Below are 17,042 nucleotides of genomic sequence, written 5' to 3'. Positions count from 1 at the left end.
GCGTGTGTGTACGAGACCAAAAAAAAGAGAGAAGGCAGCAGGTGATTCCAAAGAGAAACGAAGAACAAAAGAAAAGAAAAAATAAGCGAGTGAAACAAAAGACTGGACGAGAAAATAAAAATGTCAGAAGAGTGATTACGAATGAGAGGAGCACATGAAGAAAGCAGAACGCTGAAAGAGAGAAAAAATAGAAAGGAGGATTAGTGAGCAGAGTGAACTGGTGGGTTGTAGTCCATCCTCTTTATTTCCTGTGGGAAGAGCAGAGAAACTGACCCCGGGATTATAGATTAGAGTTAATAACCCCCTTCCCGCTCACAGTAAAACCCATTAACTCCCCCCCCCCAAAACCAAACTACACACCTAAAGCCCCACAGACCCACCCTCCGCTGAATCACGGCCCGGTCTGGACCACCTGCACACGTAAAGTCAGCGCTCATGAGGGGGAGGAGGGGGGTATCGTCTGACGGGAGATTTTCACATGAGTCCACCTTCGGAAACATGTTCGAGTCGGCGTTTGCTCGCTCGAAATTTCACACCTGCCTCTCATTCGCGAGTGAAGCAGCGCCACAGAAAGCCCGATGTTGCCATGGGAATATTAGCATGTGTGCGACTTTGGGTCGTGCTGTCTGAAATAAATTTGAGGTTTGTGTTAACATTCCCATTGTGCGACGCACACACACCTCTCTCGCAGCCTCGCCGCGGCCCAATTTTCATTTTGATTGTCTGTCAGAGGGGAGGTAAAGGTGTTTAATGCCAGATAAAGCACCCTCTGGGTCATTTTGTTATTGTGTGAGGCTGTGCACGAGTGTGTTTGTGTGCTTATGATCGCCAATAAAGCCCGAGTCTGCACAGCGCTGGGGATATCGAATGCTTATCTGTCCCGGTTTGTGTGTTTGTTTGTGCACGAAGCACCTCCCCAATGTGAAAATCTCCCTCAGCCTCTGGAACGTTGCACTGCCGATGGAAAAAAAAAAGCGGTTTAAAGTGTGAGAGAGAGAGAGTGTGTGCGTGCGAGTGTAAGAAAGAGAGAGAGAACCGAGAGGATGTGTGTGTGCGTGAAGGAGAGAACGCACTCGTGAGTGTGTGTGTGCGTGACTGAGCATGAGTGAGTGTGTGTGTGTGGATGGCAGTAGCTGGTTGAGGGGGCGGGGTTTAGGTGGGGTGGGGTTGGGGAGGTGAAGGGGCGGGACAGGAGAGGCGAGGGGGTGGGGCTGTTGGGATGGAGTGTCTGCATGGTTACTCACTGTATGGCACACATTCATACTGGATCTCCAGGTACTTGTAGGTTCCTGGACAGGGGTCAGGAAAAACATCAGACCCAGCCACCACCACACACTGAGTCCGATTATTACACCTGAGAAGACCAGAGAGAGAGGGGAGAGAGAGAGAGAGAGAGAGAAAGAAAGAAGCAAAGTCAAGGATCATTCGTTCAGTCACCACTATACACACAAACACACACAAATGATTGAACTGTTTTGACAAAAAAAAAAAATATATATATATATATTCACTGCTGTTCAAAAGTTTGAAAGTCTCTTCTGCTCACTCATCAGGATCATGTGACCTGAAGACTGGAGTAATGATGCTGAAAATTTAAATATATTCAAATGGAAAACAGGTTTTTTAAATTGTAATAATATTTAACAATATTACTGTTTTAATTTTTTTTTTATTATTTTTTTTTATTATAATCAAATAAGCCTTGGTGAGCATGACACCTTTTAAAAACATAAAAAATCCAACCGATCCGATCCCAAACCTTTGAACAGCAGTATATATATATATATATATATATATATATATATATATTATAAGAAATTACACTGAGATTGTTTGTGATGATCAGAATGTGAGTAGGTGTGTGTGTGTGTGTGTGTGTGTGTGTGTGTGTGTGTGTGTGTGTGTGTGTGTGTGTGTGTGTGTGTGTGTGTGTGTGTGAGATATTTTTTTATTTTCTGCTTTCAATTATTTGCTAGAGAGAAACTAAAACCACCTAAATTAAATGTTAATCTACTGTATTTGAATTTGCATAATTTGTCTATAGCAATGGTCTTCAAACTTTATAATATAATAGTCATTATTTCATAATTTCTCATTATGACACTGATCATGTGACACTGAAGACTGGAGTAATGATGCTGAAAATTCAGCTTTTCATCACAGGAATAAATTACATTTTAATATAAATAAAATTGAAAACAGTCCATTTAAATTGTAATTATTTTTCACAATATTAACGTTTTTACTGCATTTTCATTAATCAAACAAATGCAGTCTTCGTGAGCATTAGAGACTTTAAAATATCATACCCTAAAAAAAAAAAAAATCCTAACGACATTGTAACAGTAGTGCACAAATAATGATAGTAAACAAAGAGCACACCATTGATAAAAAATGTGTGTGTATATATATATATATATATCATAATATTCACTTAAAAAAATCTAAATATCAAATAAATCTGTAAAAAAACAGATTTATACTTTATATACTGTAACAACAGCAGTGTTTGAGAACAAGGATTTAAGGTTTCTATTTTGTGACACTGTAAAACAAAACAAAAAAATCGAATCATAAAAAACGGTCAAATAACTGGCAGCTAAGGCTGCTAAACAGAAACCATACAAGTAAACTAAAATATCCTAATTTACATAAAGTGCAATGACTCTTACAGAAATTAAACGTACATTAAACATTATTTTACAGGTATTTCTTGAATTATTACGATCAAACACAATAGAAGTCTCTTTCACAAGTAATATCACACCTCTCCTCAACAAGATGCATGATATAAGGTGTCATTCATGTTAGTAGATGAGACACAGGCTACATGTTAAAATGTAATACTAAAGGTTAGGGGTTTGCTCAAATGTCTAGTTCTAAGTATGATGAGGTAATAATTTCTCACTATAGGTGTGATCATATGACAGACAGCGTCAGTCGAAGGGGTGCGGAGGACTTAAGCAGATAAATGTATGAATGCAGGGTTGTTATCGGTATGAAATGCAAACACAGATCTAGCACGGTAAAGATTTATTCTCCCTTAAACAGATGCAGAGACACTTCTCTTTTCAAATCCCTCTCTCAATATCCCCTCATCATCTCTCTACTAGTGCAGCATCATTCCCAGTCCAATCCCTCTCTCAATCTACTCATCCCTCCCACATGCCTCCTCTGTTCATTCTCGTTCTCTCACTCTCACTCTCTCTCTCTCCATTACAAGGCTGATGGATAGCTAGAATAGGGAATCATTGATCTCGTCTCCGAGGAAGCAAATGCTGAGCACAGACAGGGACTGGAACTGCAGGCGGGACACACACACACACACACACACACACACACACACACACACACACACACACACACACACACACACACACACACACACACACACACACACACACACACACACACACACACACACACACACACACACACACACACACAAACGGTTATGCTCACATTATTCAAACACACACGCTAAACAGTCACTTAACCACTCAACCATATCAATACACTCTGGAATACACAGTGCATGCAAACAAAACAGTGACATGGACAGTCAGAGTAATTTGTAACATTTATACCACCCTCTCTCTCCCATGTAGTGTTAATCCCGTCAACAAAGTTACCGACAAAATTACCATAACGAAGACGAGACCAAAAAGATGCATCATGATGATAATAATGAAATGATTTTAAATACAACATACTGTTGATGATAATATACAGTACTACCGATCGGTAGGGATCGGTAGGATTGTTTTAATGTGTCTTATGTTCAAGGCTGCATTTATTTGATCTAAAATTATGGATTACAGTAATATTGTGAAATATTATTACAATTTAAAATATTATTACAATTTTCTACAATAATGTATTTTAAAATGCAATATATTCCTGTGATCAACGCTTAATTTTCAGCATCATTACTCCAGTCTTCAGTGTCACATGATCCTTCAGAAATCTCTCTAATATGATGATTTGATGCTCAATAAACATTCATGTTGAAAACAGTTGTGCTGCTTAATTTTTATTTTGGTGGAAATTGTGACAAATTTATTTCAGGTTTCTTTCATGAACAGAAATTTCAAAAGAATAGTGTTTATTTGAAACATAAACCTTTTGCAACATTATGAATGACTTTACTTTCACTTTTGATCAATTCTCCTTGCTGAATAAACTGTATTCACAGGCATATGCAACATGTGTGGGGAAAGCCATTTTTATCAGTTTAATGCATCCTTGCTGAACAAAAGTATTATTATTATTTAAATATATACACTTTTGAATGGTAGTGTAATATAACATAAATGTTAATACATTTTTCAAAATGTTAGATCTTTCCCCCAGTTTTACACATTTTTGTCATTTTGTACATTATAATCAGCTGATATGTGATCTTTGTCAGCTGTCATTTATTCAGAGGTAAATTATAAAAATGATTTATGACTTTTCATCAAAAGACAAAAATAGACATTGTAAAAATGAACCCCGCTCCGATGTACCTTTGTGACATGATCTTGAAGGCATCTGGCAGGTAACACTGTACATTCTCCATCTGAAACGGGTCGGCGTCACAGATCTTGTCGTCCGTGCGACCGTAGTTGGCTGTCTCGATCATGATGACATCACTGCCGGGGCAGCGGAGCTCGATGGGGTAACCCTCGCATGCCAGCTCCCTCCGCATCAGACCAAATGGCATTGCAGAGCGACTTAACGCTACATGAAGAGAGAGAAACGCACATTTAGTATGACCTGTTCAAGTCGACACTTATCACTGTTCACAAACCATTTTACTTCTGTAATTTGGCACATTTCAGAGTGAAATTTTAGTGTGGGACATGATGTTATACATTTGAATTGATTAAATCGGTTCAAAGTGGATATTACATAGGTAGATAGAGAGGATGGGTGTACAAAGTAAGAGGAAATTCTATTTTAGAGGCAGAGCAAGAAATTTGTACAACATATTATGAATAACATGATCCTTGTCATACAGACCAGAAACAGGTTAAAAAATAAACAGGTTCAACTATGACTTCATGTTGATTTTAAAATGAGCGTAACACTTGCTTGGATTATTGGTGCAATTAGGAGGTCATGAAGTTACCTGTTAATTAGGAATAACTCTTGGCATTACAGCATATGGAACTGTTTATTACAGCAAACCTTTATGATACACCCCCCCCCCCCCCACACCCCCCACCCAGAGGAATGGACGAGGGTTTTTCACAGCCAGTGGTCATATTTCCAGCCTTCATAGTCCTAAGGAGCAAACTATTTACCCTCTCGCTCAAGCAAACTGTGAGAGTTACGTACACACTCTGTTAACATCCTCCCACTCCTTCACACAGCTCTCCGCCGGGTGCCATCCGCCACCCTAATGCAAGGCTTGAGACAAGAAAAGCAGCTCCCATGTGTCCTAATCGCTTCGGGAGCCAATAATCAAACACCTGAGCAGAACCAAGAGGAGAGAAGCGACCCCAGACGCACCACCGACCCGTTCTTCCCACACATGGCATCTGCCATTTACACTCAATTTAAGAGAGCGAGAGAGAGACGTTAAGAGGGCTGTAGGTGCTGTAGGGTTAATCATTGTGCCTGGCTGAGAGGGGCCGAGAGTGGCCCAGAGTGGCATACTTTATCTGAACAAGAGCTTTCAAAGAGTTTGAAGATCCAGCCATGTAAAATGGCCGCCGGCCGCCTCCACTCACAGAAGGACAAAAACCAGGCAACGGAGCTCTCCATGGTGCTGACAAATAGAGAGGGGGGACCTGTGGAGCTGTCCATTGTGCTGAATGATGAGGGGGTGGATCTGACCCACAGAGTGCCATGCACAGGAAAAAAACTGATCAATGAAGCACTCAGTACTCCTGAAATTCATTCCTTCAGCTCTTGCAGCTACAAAGACTGCAATCAAATAGTGGGAGCATTTTCACGAAAAAACAGACAACTCGAAAACCTGCTTAGTCGATGCATGCTCTTGTAAGTAACAGTAATCTACAGGCTCTGTTGTACGGACAAACGGAACAAGTACATCCATTCAGCTTCGGACATAAAATTGCCTTTTCTTTGCGCAAGAGACAGAAGACCAAAACGTAAAGTTCTCTTGGTTTTGAGCCACCCCTTTTCACCCCAAGGTCAATGTGAAAGTCAGATGTTACGTAGAGCTGCACAGGTCCCAAAGAGTGCTCTGTTTTCTGCAAATGTCAACCATTCATCCCAGATGCTTGTGACTCTCTAAGCTGTTTTCTCACCCAATGTCCTGTAATCCTTGTCTTGTTCTCTTATACTCCCTGAGCACTTACGTACGTGGACATGCGTAACTGCATCATACATCATACAGCCATGTAGCCGTCAGACAGGCTCGCCACAGCAAGTCATGCCTGGGATGGATGGCGTAATCTTGCCGTAAAATGTGTAGGTTTGAGGGTTCAGACCAGTTCAGACGATTGGGAGATTTGCTGTGGGTAAACATACTTCATATAAGGCTGTTCTGGTGTACATTCACTCCCTTGTGCTCACATGACACACACACATATATAAAGAAGCAAAGTGGGATTAGAGTGTGCCAGCATGCAGTCTTGTTTCCGCAGCTTTCCCATGGAGCAAACACATAGCTCCATACTGCTGGTCACTGATTAAACCATTACTCTGGGCTCGGCACTGCCTCTCCACAGGAGGCCAATCACACAGCCAACCAATCACCCACCCACCCACCCACATGTTCATATAGTTTCAGCAGGCCGGTCCGTCTCACACTGCACGTTGCCATCCCGCAAGCAAGGCCAAATGTGTCAGCTCAATAATTTCTCCTTTCTATCTGCCCGTATCTCCAACTCTAACCACCCAGTTATCTCCCAAACTCGACTACGGCCACTGGATTAATAGGCTCATTCCCTCATTTATGAGTGTATTCTGCTCCCACAGACATTATCTCTGATCGGAAGGGGAAATTGGACTGAGGGGAATAATCTTCATAATCCGAATTAAAACGAAAGTCTAGAGCAAAAAGATGGAACCCATTTAAAAGATAGGATAGTTATATTTTCATTTTGTCTTTTTGATATAAGCAGGTCTAAAGACGATTAGGGAAATGACCTTGGGCAAGTAAATATCTGAAAGAGAATTATCTAGGAAATCTTTGTTCAGGGTCAGTTTTTGGGATGTGTAATTGGAATGTGTTTGGGTCGGAGATGTGGCCTGCAAGGTAGTGCACATGCTCTATCATGCTGATTATGTGTGGGTAACTTCCAAATGCTACCCCAAGTTAGGGTAGGGTCCTACCCCAAGTAGGGGTATTTGAGATACGTAGTTTTTCTAGTGTGAGGGCTGGTATTCTAATAATTTAGTTAGTAATTTTAGTAGTCGACCAGTGATCCTGAAACAGTTGACTAGTCAATGACTCAATGTTTACCTATGTAAACGTCACATCGTCTGGCGGGCTGAAATTATGTGGGGGAGAAATCAAAGCTTGTGTAACCCCTCAGGTCCTACTTGCCCCGCTCTGTGTGGGCCTCGAAACCAGGTCTCTACCATGGGAGTCAGGCGCACTAACAGGAGGCTAAAGACCGCAGCCTCTAACGCAAATCTTGATAAATGGCATATGAATGTGCAAAAATTATCTAGTGCATGGGTCCTCAACTCTGGTCATCGAGGTACACTTTCCTGCAGAGTTTAACTCCAACCTAGAATAAACTCACCTACCTGCAAATGTCTAGTAATCCTGAAGACCTTGAAGATCTAGTTCAGGTGTGTTTAATTAGGGTTGGAGCAAACTCTGCAGAAAACCGGACCTTGAGGGCGAGAGTTGAGAAACCCTGATCTAGTGCAATCATCAATGAGGATCTCAATTAGGGCGACAGTTATTTTCTCCCACTACTAATCACAGTTCATCTTATAAGTTTGCCTTGCAGTTTGCTTATAGCATGCTTTGTGAATGCAAATTGCTCACTGTATTTTCAAATTCTCATAATTCCGAATATATTTGGTCGTAACAGAATGGCATTCAAAACAAATGAGAAGCAAATAAATCGCGACACAGTTTGTGGACAGAGGAATTTTCCTCCTGCTGTCATCAGTGCCACTGAACAAGCACATGTCATGTGCGACTGGACTACACAAACATCGGCTAGGTCTAGAACTAACTGACTGCTCAGTACAATCCTTGTAATGAAGCAGATAGTCATAGTCTGATATGTGGTTCTATCTATAAGTGTACAGTATATGTAGCTGTAACAGATTAATCACTGGTCCTTTGTCTCTTAAGGCCTGCTACTACCTTAACCGACTGCAACAGTCTCTGTACAAACTGGACTGTCATTCAGTCTCTTTCTTCGGGAATGTTTGTACTTACAGAATTATAATTTTTTTGACTGTGCCACTTTTATTGAACCGCTAAACTTGCAGACTGGTAATGAATGGTAGAATCGGCTGGGGACGGGAAAGGGGAATGAGGCTAGCAGGAATCGAACTGGCATTGCCTCCATGATCACCATTCCTCATCAATAATGAAGAGTAACTACAGGTGGCAATACTTACTTAACCACATTTTTCAGTAGTGTGACAGGATCTTTTCAGTTTCCAAAATACTGTCGCTTTAGCAAGTAGCCATTAACAGGCTATTTCCAGAATAGCAGCGCAGCATGGCACATCGCTGCATCAAAGGTTTTTAAAGTCATATTATTTTGCGTGGGCAGCTTTATAACTGAGCGAACTAAGGTAAATCAAACACACTCTTCTTAACAGACATCTCTCTCTCTCTCTCTCTCTCTCTCTCTCTCTCTCTCTCTCTCTCTCTCTCTCTCATATTTAGCACTAACAAGTCTGGTTTAGTTTAGTTTAGTTTTTGACCAGGGTGTATTTTTTATATATATATATATATATTTGTTTCAATGTAAATGTAAAGTTTTTGTGAAATATTTTTTGATGATATATATATATATATATTTTTTTTTTTTGTCTTAAAACCTCCCTTGTGAAAAGTAGTACATTTAAGCATACTTTATATTTTACAGTATATTATTTCCGCAAATTACACTGTATATAATTAAAGTGAAATAAATGTAATGTTTGGAGATACTTAACTGCACGTTATTTACAATTAAATAAAAATGTATAATAGTTTAAAATTATATTTATAACAATTAGCTGAACTTAAAAGTGCTTTTTTGACCCACTTATGTAGGACTTACATATTTTTAAGTAATTTCATAATTACTTAAATTGTCTTTGAAATATGGTTAAAGTGTACTGTCAAATACATTGACAAGCATTTATAGTAAACAAACATTTCATTTATGTCATTTCTATTGAAACTTGTGTCCTATATTTGAATATATTTGTAATTACACATTAATTATCAATTTGTAATTTAGTATATTTCAAATAATTGTAATTTCAAACAACACACTATAGTACAAATTATAATCAAGTACTCTACAAAGGATAAAAAGGATAACTATAATGTATGGCGGAATAGCACTTGGGAGCACTTCGACTCGGCGTAGCAAAAAGTCACTCCTGAAAAATCCTCTCCCTCTCACTTCTGTCATTAGAACCAACCTGACTTTTTACTGCGCCGAGTCGAAGTGCTCCCAAGTGCTATTCCGCCATACATTATAGTTATCCTTTTTACCCGCTTAGAAAAGCTCCACATTTTATTTTGTGTCACCATACTTGGTCGTGTAACTACTCGTGTAACTGTATTTAAATAGGGAAAACGTGGAGGTGTTTGGTCGCTTCTAACTTCATCTCTGTTTGGTCCCTAATGAATGAACTGGGCTAAGCTGTGCTATCAAAGTGTCGCCGCGCGCCAGAGCGATTGAGTGCACGCACTGAGACGAGAGAGGTATGTATCAACTCGTCTTAGTTAAGGGAATAACATAGTTTAAAATGAAAAAACGGTGAAGTATCCCTTTAAGATGCGTAGCTTGTATGACAGGCTACAGTTAAAGCACCTTCCTTAACATTGCCTGTAAGCCACTGCCTCTGACTTTACAAATACTCTGCATCATTTCAATATCACCATCTTTCATTCAAAAAGCATCTATGCATGGACACCGCATGCAACCTCCTTTTACCATATCAACAGGTCTTTCCGCTCCATATTCATATATTTCCCCCCTGAATGATTTTTCCAACACATTTCTTTTCCTCTTCCCTCCCACCGTCCTAAGTGAAGTGAAAGAAAGAGTGGCGAGAAATGAAGACGTGTCACTGCGGGGCAGCTGGTGTGAAGAAACTAGGGCTGGTGCTGCCATAATAGGAGCTGTATACTAATTCAGAACAGTGGAGACGAGTGATTGGATTTGACTCATTATCCAAATGCAGTAATTAAAGCCTCGGGGAGGTTTAGAGAGCAGAGAAGAGAGGCCGTGCCCTCAGTCTTGAACACACACACGCACACACACACACACACACACACACACACTGACCGACACAGACAGACAAGGACACGGACAGAGTTAGACAGGACAGGCAAGACGCAAATGGAGTGAGACAGTTGAAAAGAAGGGTGCAATGAACTCAGCAGGGAAAAAGAAATGGAGACACTCGTATCTAGTGTTGTAGATGGTCAAATATGCCATTGATTGGCTCATTAAAGGTCCACAGGGTTCCAACACTATTCCAAGAGCTTCACAATTACTCAAGAGCCAATAGAAATGAGGAGAAAAAGAGAATCTTTGCAAATCTAGAGTATCTAGAGAATGGTTGCAAACCACATAACAGTGAGTGCGTTTACATGCACACCACTACACTGATAACTACCAAAAATCAGTTCATTGAAATAACTTGATTTACGTGCAAATCAATAACCTGGCAATGCAAGAAAAACGTGTTTACAAGACTGTATTTAAAAAAAAAAAAAAAAAAAAGGTTATTCCCTGGTGGTGACTTCAGAAACGCAAGCATCCATGTATTTCACTCAGAGTATTCTATATTTATTATGTGAGTTCTGATGTAAAAAAAACGTTAAAAACCCCAGAGTATTTCAAAATGTCAGCGGTAAACTTGCACAGACTCATTCTCCTCTCATATTTGAAATTTCTACAACTGTACAACTTGTCCTTGGGCTGCAAGAGATGAGAACACATTTTTTATATTTCTTGGGTCAAGAAAAAGTCTGAGCTTGTAAAATATTTCTCTTCCCCTACCGCAAAACACTCGCTGTGGCTGGATGTGCTTAGATCTGCCGTATAAGGACGCTTTCCCATCACATATGCGCACGTCAAGGTGTTTAAATGCCAGGCGAAACTGGGGTAATTGGCAAAAATCTAGCTCTGTCGATCGATTTATTATACATTCACAACCTCTCTCCCACGGCCTCATGGGATAGTAAAGTGTCCATACTATATATTATGCATATTCAGATCCTAAAAAGTCTGCAAGGGTCCACTCTACGATAGAATTTCCTGTTTTTTATTATCATTATAAAAGCTAATAAAAAATATATTTAAAGTAATAAATATATGAATATTTAAAAAAAAATCTAATTAAAAAAAACATTTGCATATATAAGAAAATTCATACAAGAATGAGAAAGAGATACAACACAATTGTCTTCTAATGATGTGTGATACATTAGCGTAATCATTCATTTGTCACGTGTCACATGAGTCCTCAATGCTTTGCTCTATGACAAGTAACGATTGCCACTAAATAATTCATCTGCCGGTGAACTCCAAAAGCTGTAAATCAAGCAAGTCAATCAATTGAATTGAGCTTAAAATACCTGATTATCAGAGCTGCCTATCAATTAATGAAGCAATGATTGATTAAGCAATTTGGAGCTCTAACAGTGAACCAGGTTGTGAGGGATAAAGATACTGCAGGGTTGAGTGTGGATGCCATCAGCTTCTTCTTCTTCTTCTTCTTTCAGTGCATCTCCAGGCGCCACTTAATCACTCAAATGCTCATTAGCACAGAGCTCAAGCTTTGGAAACGGCACCATTAGAACTGGCATGGCTGCCACGCAAGCACTACCACAGTGATGTGAAGAGTTCAGAGAGTGGACCACATGTCAGCAAGTTCGGCCTCTCTAAAATTAGTTGTACATGACCAAATAATTCTAATTTGTGCAGTTCTTGCAAGTCTGTTTAAATGGCCAAATACCAAAAAAAAAAAAAAAAAAATTGTATACAACATTACTTCCAGTTGAGCATTGAGTAACTATCTATTCCAATGCTGTAGCGTTTACTGTAACTAGTGCAACTATATTTTAGTAAAACATTAATATTAGGGCAGTCGATTACAAATTGCTAACATGATATGGTGATTAATAATTCAAAATATAAAATTAACCTTACATCAAAATACCGGTAATTGCTCCATAGGAATATAATTGAAGACATTATATTACTGTGCAATTGAATATCATTGAGCATAAGCCTATCAGTGATCTACAGCAATACATTTAATCAAGCTTGTCAATCTAAATTGAGTTTGATTCATTTAATTGAGTTTGACTCGAACTCAATGCATAATCACACATCATGTCTTTATCATTTATTAAGTAATATCTTTTCTTAACATGTTTTTTAACATGCACTGCCATGGATTTGAAAGCATTTCTGTATAGTTATTTTGACAGGTGTTTATACAACAATTTAACCCTTTCACATGTAAGTTTGAAATGATTTTTTTAAAGGCAACTGTTATTTTAGAATGTATCACCCTAATATTTCCATGGTGACAGATCAAGCTTGTCAAATGACACTTCACAGCCACAATAGCGTTGGTTCCGGAAGTATTTTTTCCCATTCATTTCTCCCATAGGGATTTAAAATAGTCTTCTTAAAGAGGTATAAGCCACGAACCAAGCCAATCAGCTATGACGTGAATCACAACACAAACTTTGATTTGAAGCAAAAAAGTAAAATAGTTCTTGAAAATATGACAAAAATACAAGGTACAAGATGACTGAAAATTCTAACATCATTTACTCGCCCTCAACTTGAATTTCTTTCTTCTGCTGAACAAAAAAAGAAGATATTTTGAAGAATATGGGTAACCAAAAAGTTGATGGATTTTTAAGTGAACTATGCCTTTAATGGCTTTAGTGAGGGAAAAAAACTACAATCCCATCACCAATCATCAACATATTTGTTGATCCTGGAACAGCATTCACAATAAACCAATCAGATTTGAGGGACAAGTTTACAACCAGGGTTAGGTGCTTCTACATCAGTGTTATTCACCTATCATTTCCCTCTGATTTTAGGGAGAAGTTATGGGTACGGTTAGGTCCAGAATCGATAAAATATGTTGATCCAGGACCATGATCACTGTGATCTTCGTGGTAAATACCGAGCGCTAAACACGTTCATCTCTGGCTCAGTGCCAGTCAAAGCAGATTTTAATTTAGCAGTTAATGCCGTGACACACTAAAGGGTGAAAATATTTTTTGTAAAGAGACGGAGCTGGAAAGCAACCACCTTAGCAAGTCCCTGGCTACCAGGCTGAAGGTCACTTTGTGTCTCTCCTCCCCAATCGACGCCTGTTTCTCTCTCTACAGTCCGTCCCCAGCTCTCCGGCTATCACAACCACCCGCACCGAACCCAATTACAGCCCAGCACTGCATCCCACGTCTCACTCACACACCCATGTGTCCACATCACACCACACGCCTCTCCCGGCGCGACACATCACACCCCACACTCAGCGTCTCTGCACCCTCCATCAGCCTCATGGCCAGGCCGAGAGAGGACGACGACTGGAACAGCTAGCATTAAGATTAGGACTCGGTCAGAGCGAGAGACTAATGAGAAGGGGACGACCACACAGGGCGTCATGCGTTTCCCGTTGAGGACAGGACGTGACTCGCGCAACATGACTGACGCAACACACTTTGCTGAATTAACCTTGTGTTAAAATACATTTACTCCAAACAATGTCTCACATTGAGCTTAAAGACTTCCTAAGACCAGTGCCTCAGTGTTTTTTTTTTTTTTTTACCCCCATATTGTGAAATATAGGCAGTGAGAGAGAGAAAGAGTAATTCAGGGCACGCTACAGTCTCTGAGTCCTGTGATTTCATTTGCGTAAAGGTAATAAAACTACTTCATAGGGCAAAGGATAAAACCAGCAGCGTAATGCCACCAGAGACTTTGGTTAGTCCGGCCTGTCATAAGCTAATGGCAGCCGCATTATAAACGGATATAAATGGAAACTCAATACTGCCTTCCCTAATCAAAAAGAGGAGAGGGAGGGAGCAAGTAGGCCAAGAGGGGAGAGTGGAGTGCGTAAGTCAAGGAGAAATAAAGTTGGATTCATCAAATCCCCCGTCTTTAAATAGAGTTGTTTCTCAACTCTCTAACCCTGAAAGTAGAAGTAGCTACAACAATGCCACGATGCCTATTCGACACTTGCATTTTCATCTGTAAATGCTATTGATGTTGAGTGAAATCTGTAAGTAATTCGTAAAACATTCTCTTTCTGTTGTCTGAATGAAGTTCAGCAGTTTTTATAACATTCATGATATAAATCTGCTCTTTTAAGGGAGTCTATATAAGATTAATTTTGAGCAATGGCTTTTAGAAATGTCTGTTATTTCTCCCATTTTGGGGGGAATAATCTAAATCTTCACTTTGCTTAGAAAAAAAAATGTAGCCTGCCATGTGAAACCAATCTGAGGCCTCTGGCAAACCGAATGAATGCAGAATCAGTAAGCAGTAATTTGAATGTGGCTAGCACCCAGATGTGATAACTACTAGATGAAAGTTATGTTACTTTCACAAATCTCAGTAAATTGTGAAGCTCCATTCCCATTTGAAAACATTGGATTTGCAGGGTTATTTGATGCTGTGTCCCCAAATATGTACACAAAATTTTACACAAATATGACATTTAACATAGCACAAAGTATTTTTGTATAAAGTATAATGGTGGTATTAGGATTTATACTGAATCGCTGTGGAGTTTTTCTAGTACCAATGCCATTGTAAAGATATCCTATGCACTTGTCAGTCATAACTAATTTATAACAAAACCAAAAATGTCTGATAATAGAGGGTTACAAAAATAAATTCAGTAGCATCCGCCAGCCATGCGATCGACCCTGCCTTATATAAAACATATTTTCTAGGCCACTGATATGACTCGTCTTCATCTTATGAGATTACATAATTTGATGTCTCTATCAAAGGTATTATTTATTTCTTTAGGTATAACACATTTTACTTACTGCACATATCAAGTGTAAAAAAAGAAAGAAAATGCATCAGAAAATGCACTCTTGCACAAACAATCTAGGTGATGCATGTGTGTTCACAAAAACATCTCTTGTTTACTCCTGTCCCAAATAGCTTTTATGTCCCCTCATTTGGTCATATTTATGTATTTTCTAGTTTTTTCTCTTTTTATTTGCTTTCTGCCCCATCAGTCTCTCTGTCTGCCTTTGGCTACTGCTGATAATTATTAGATGGTGGTAGAGAATAGGCGCGCACACATGCCCGCGCACGCGCACACACACACGCGCACACACACACACACACACACACACACACACACACACACACACACACACACACACACACACACACACACACACACACACACACACACACACACACACACGTACACACACACACACACAAGCACATATCTAAATGCAACATCAATACATACCAGAACAAAGTGATGACACAATCACACACCGGTGTGAAAACCAGACGTCTCCATAATGCCCATTCCACAGCACACACACACACACACACACACACACACACACACACACACACACACACACACACACACACACACACACACACACACACACACACACACACACACACACACACACACACACACACACACACACACACACACACACACGTACACACACACACACACACACACACACAAGCACATATCTAAATGCAACATCAATACATACCAGAACAAAGTGATGACACAATCACACACCGGTGTGAAAACCAGACGTCTCCATAATGCCCATTCCACAGCACACACACACACACACACACACACACACACACACACACACACACACACACACACACACACACACACACACACACACACACACACACACACACACACACACACACACACACACACACACACACAATGAATAAAAGAAAATGTGCCAGACCAGACAGCAGATAATGCAGGGCTTCAGACATGGCCTCTGTCTATCATCAGTGGAGACACACACACACACACACAGACACACAGACAGGAGAGAGAAGCATCTTCAAAGGCCCATTTGAAAGAACACACCACCGCCACTCTCGCTCCTTCCCCCTCCTCCCACACTCCCAATGTATATTCAAAGGCCATCCATTAACCTTTCACTCGCACAGACCTGTCTGTGATCTGCTGCTCTCAGCTCACGCTTTGAAGAACACGGCACCACCAACAGCCATGGGAGAGGAGAGGAGAGGAGAGGAGAGGAGAGGAGAGGAGAGGAGAAGAGAAGAGAAGAGAAGAGAAGAGAAGAGAAGAGAAGAGAAGAGAAGAGAGGAGAGGAGAGGAGAGGAGAGGAGAAACGAGAGGAGAGGAGAGGAGAAACGAGAGGAGAGGAGAGGAGAGGAGAAGAGAAGAGAAGAGAAGAGAAGAGAAGAGAAGAGAGGAGAGGAGAGGAGAGGAGAGGAGAGGAGAGGAGAGGAGAGGAGAGGAGAGGAGAGGAGAGGAGAGGAGAAACGAGAGGAGAGGAGAGGAGAAACGAGAGGAGAGGAGAAGAGAAGAGAAGAGAAGAGAGGAGAGAAGAGAAGAGGAGAAACAAGAGGAGAGGAGAAACGAGAGGAGAAGACAGGAGTGAAAAAACAAAAGGAGAGAAGAGGAGAGGAGAGGAGAGAAAATTTTGAAAAATTAGGGGACGAGAAGAGAGGAAAACTAGCCAGGAGAGGAGAGGAGAGGAGAGGAGAGGAGAGGAGAGGAGAGGAGAGGAGAGGAGAGGAGAGGAGAGGAGAGGAGAGGAGAGGAGAGGAGAGGAGAGGAGAGGAGAGGAGAGGAGAGGAGAGGAGAGGAGAGGAGAGGAGAGGAGAAACGAGAGGTTAGGAGAAATGAGAGGAGAG

At 40.4% G+C, this 17,042-nt stretch overlaps 1 protein-coding gene across 1 annotated transcript in view; it reads right to left on the bottom strand.

Moving 5' to 3' along the window:
- adgrl1a (adhesion G protein-coupled receptor L1a) overlaps positions 1–17,042 on the bottom strand; it is a 183,848-nt gene that overhangs the window by 78,173 nt on the left and 88,633 nt on the right. Inside the window, exons 3-4 of the mRNA XM_082150570.1 lie at positions 4,509–4,722; positions 1,245–1,354 (exon numbers count right to left, since the gene is read on the bottom strand). Coding sequence (XP_082006696.1) covers positions 1,245–1,354; positions 4,509–4,722 — 324 coding nt within the window. The remainder of the gene's footprint in view (positions 1–1,244; positions 1,355–4,508; positions 4,723–17,042) is intronic.

The sequence above is a fragment of the Leuciscus leuciscus genome (genome assembly GCF_965113295.1).
Source record: "Leuciscus leuciscus genome assembly, chromosome: 1".
Classification (NCBI taxonomy): Eukaryota; Metazoa; Chordata; class Actinopteri; order Cypriniformes; family Leuciscidae; genus Leuciscus; species Leuciscus leuciscus.
The sequence above is the reverse complement of the archived record's forward strand: the minus strand, read 5'-3'. Positions and strand labels throughout refer to the sequence as shown.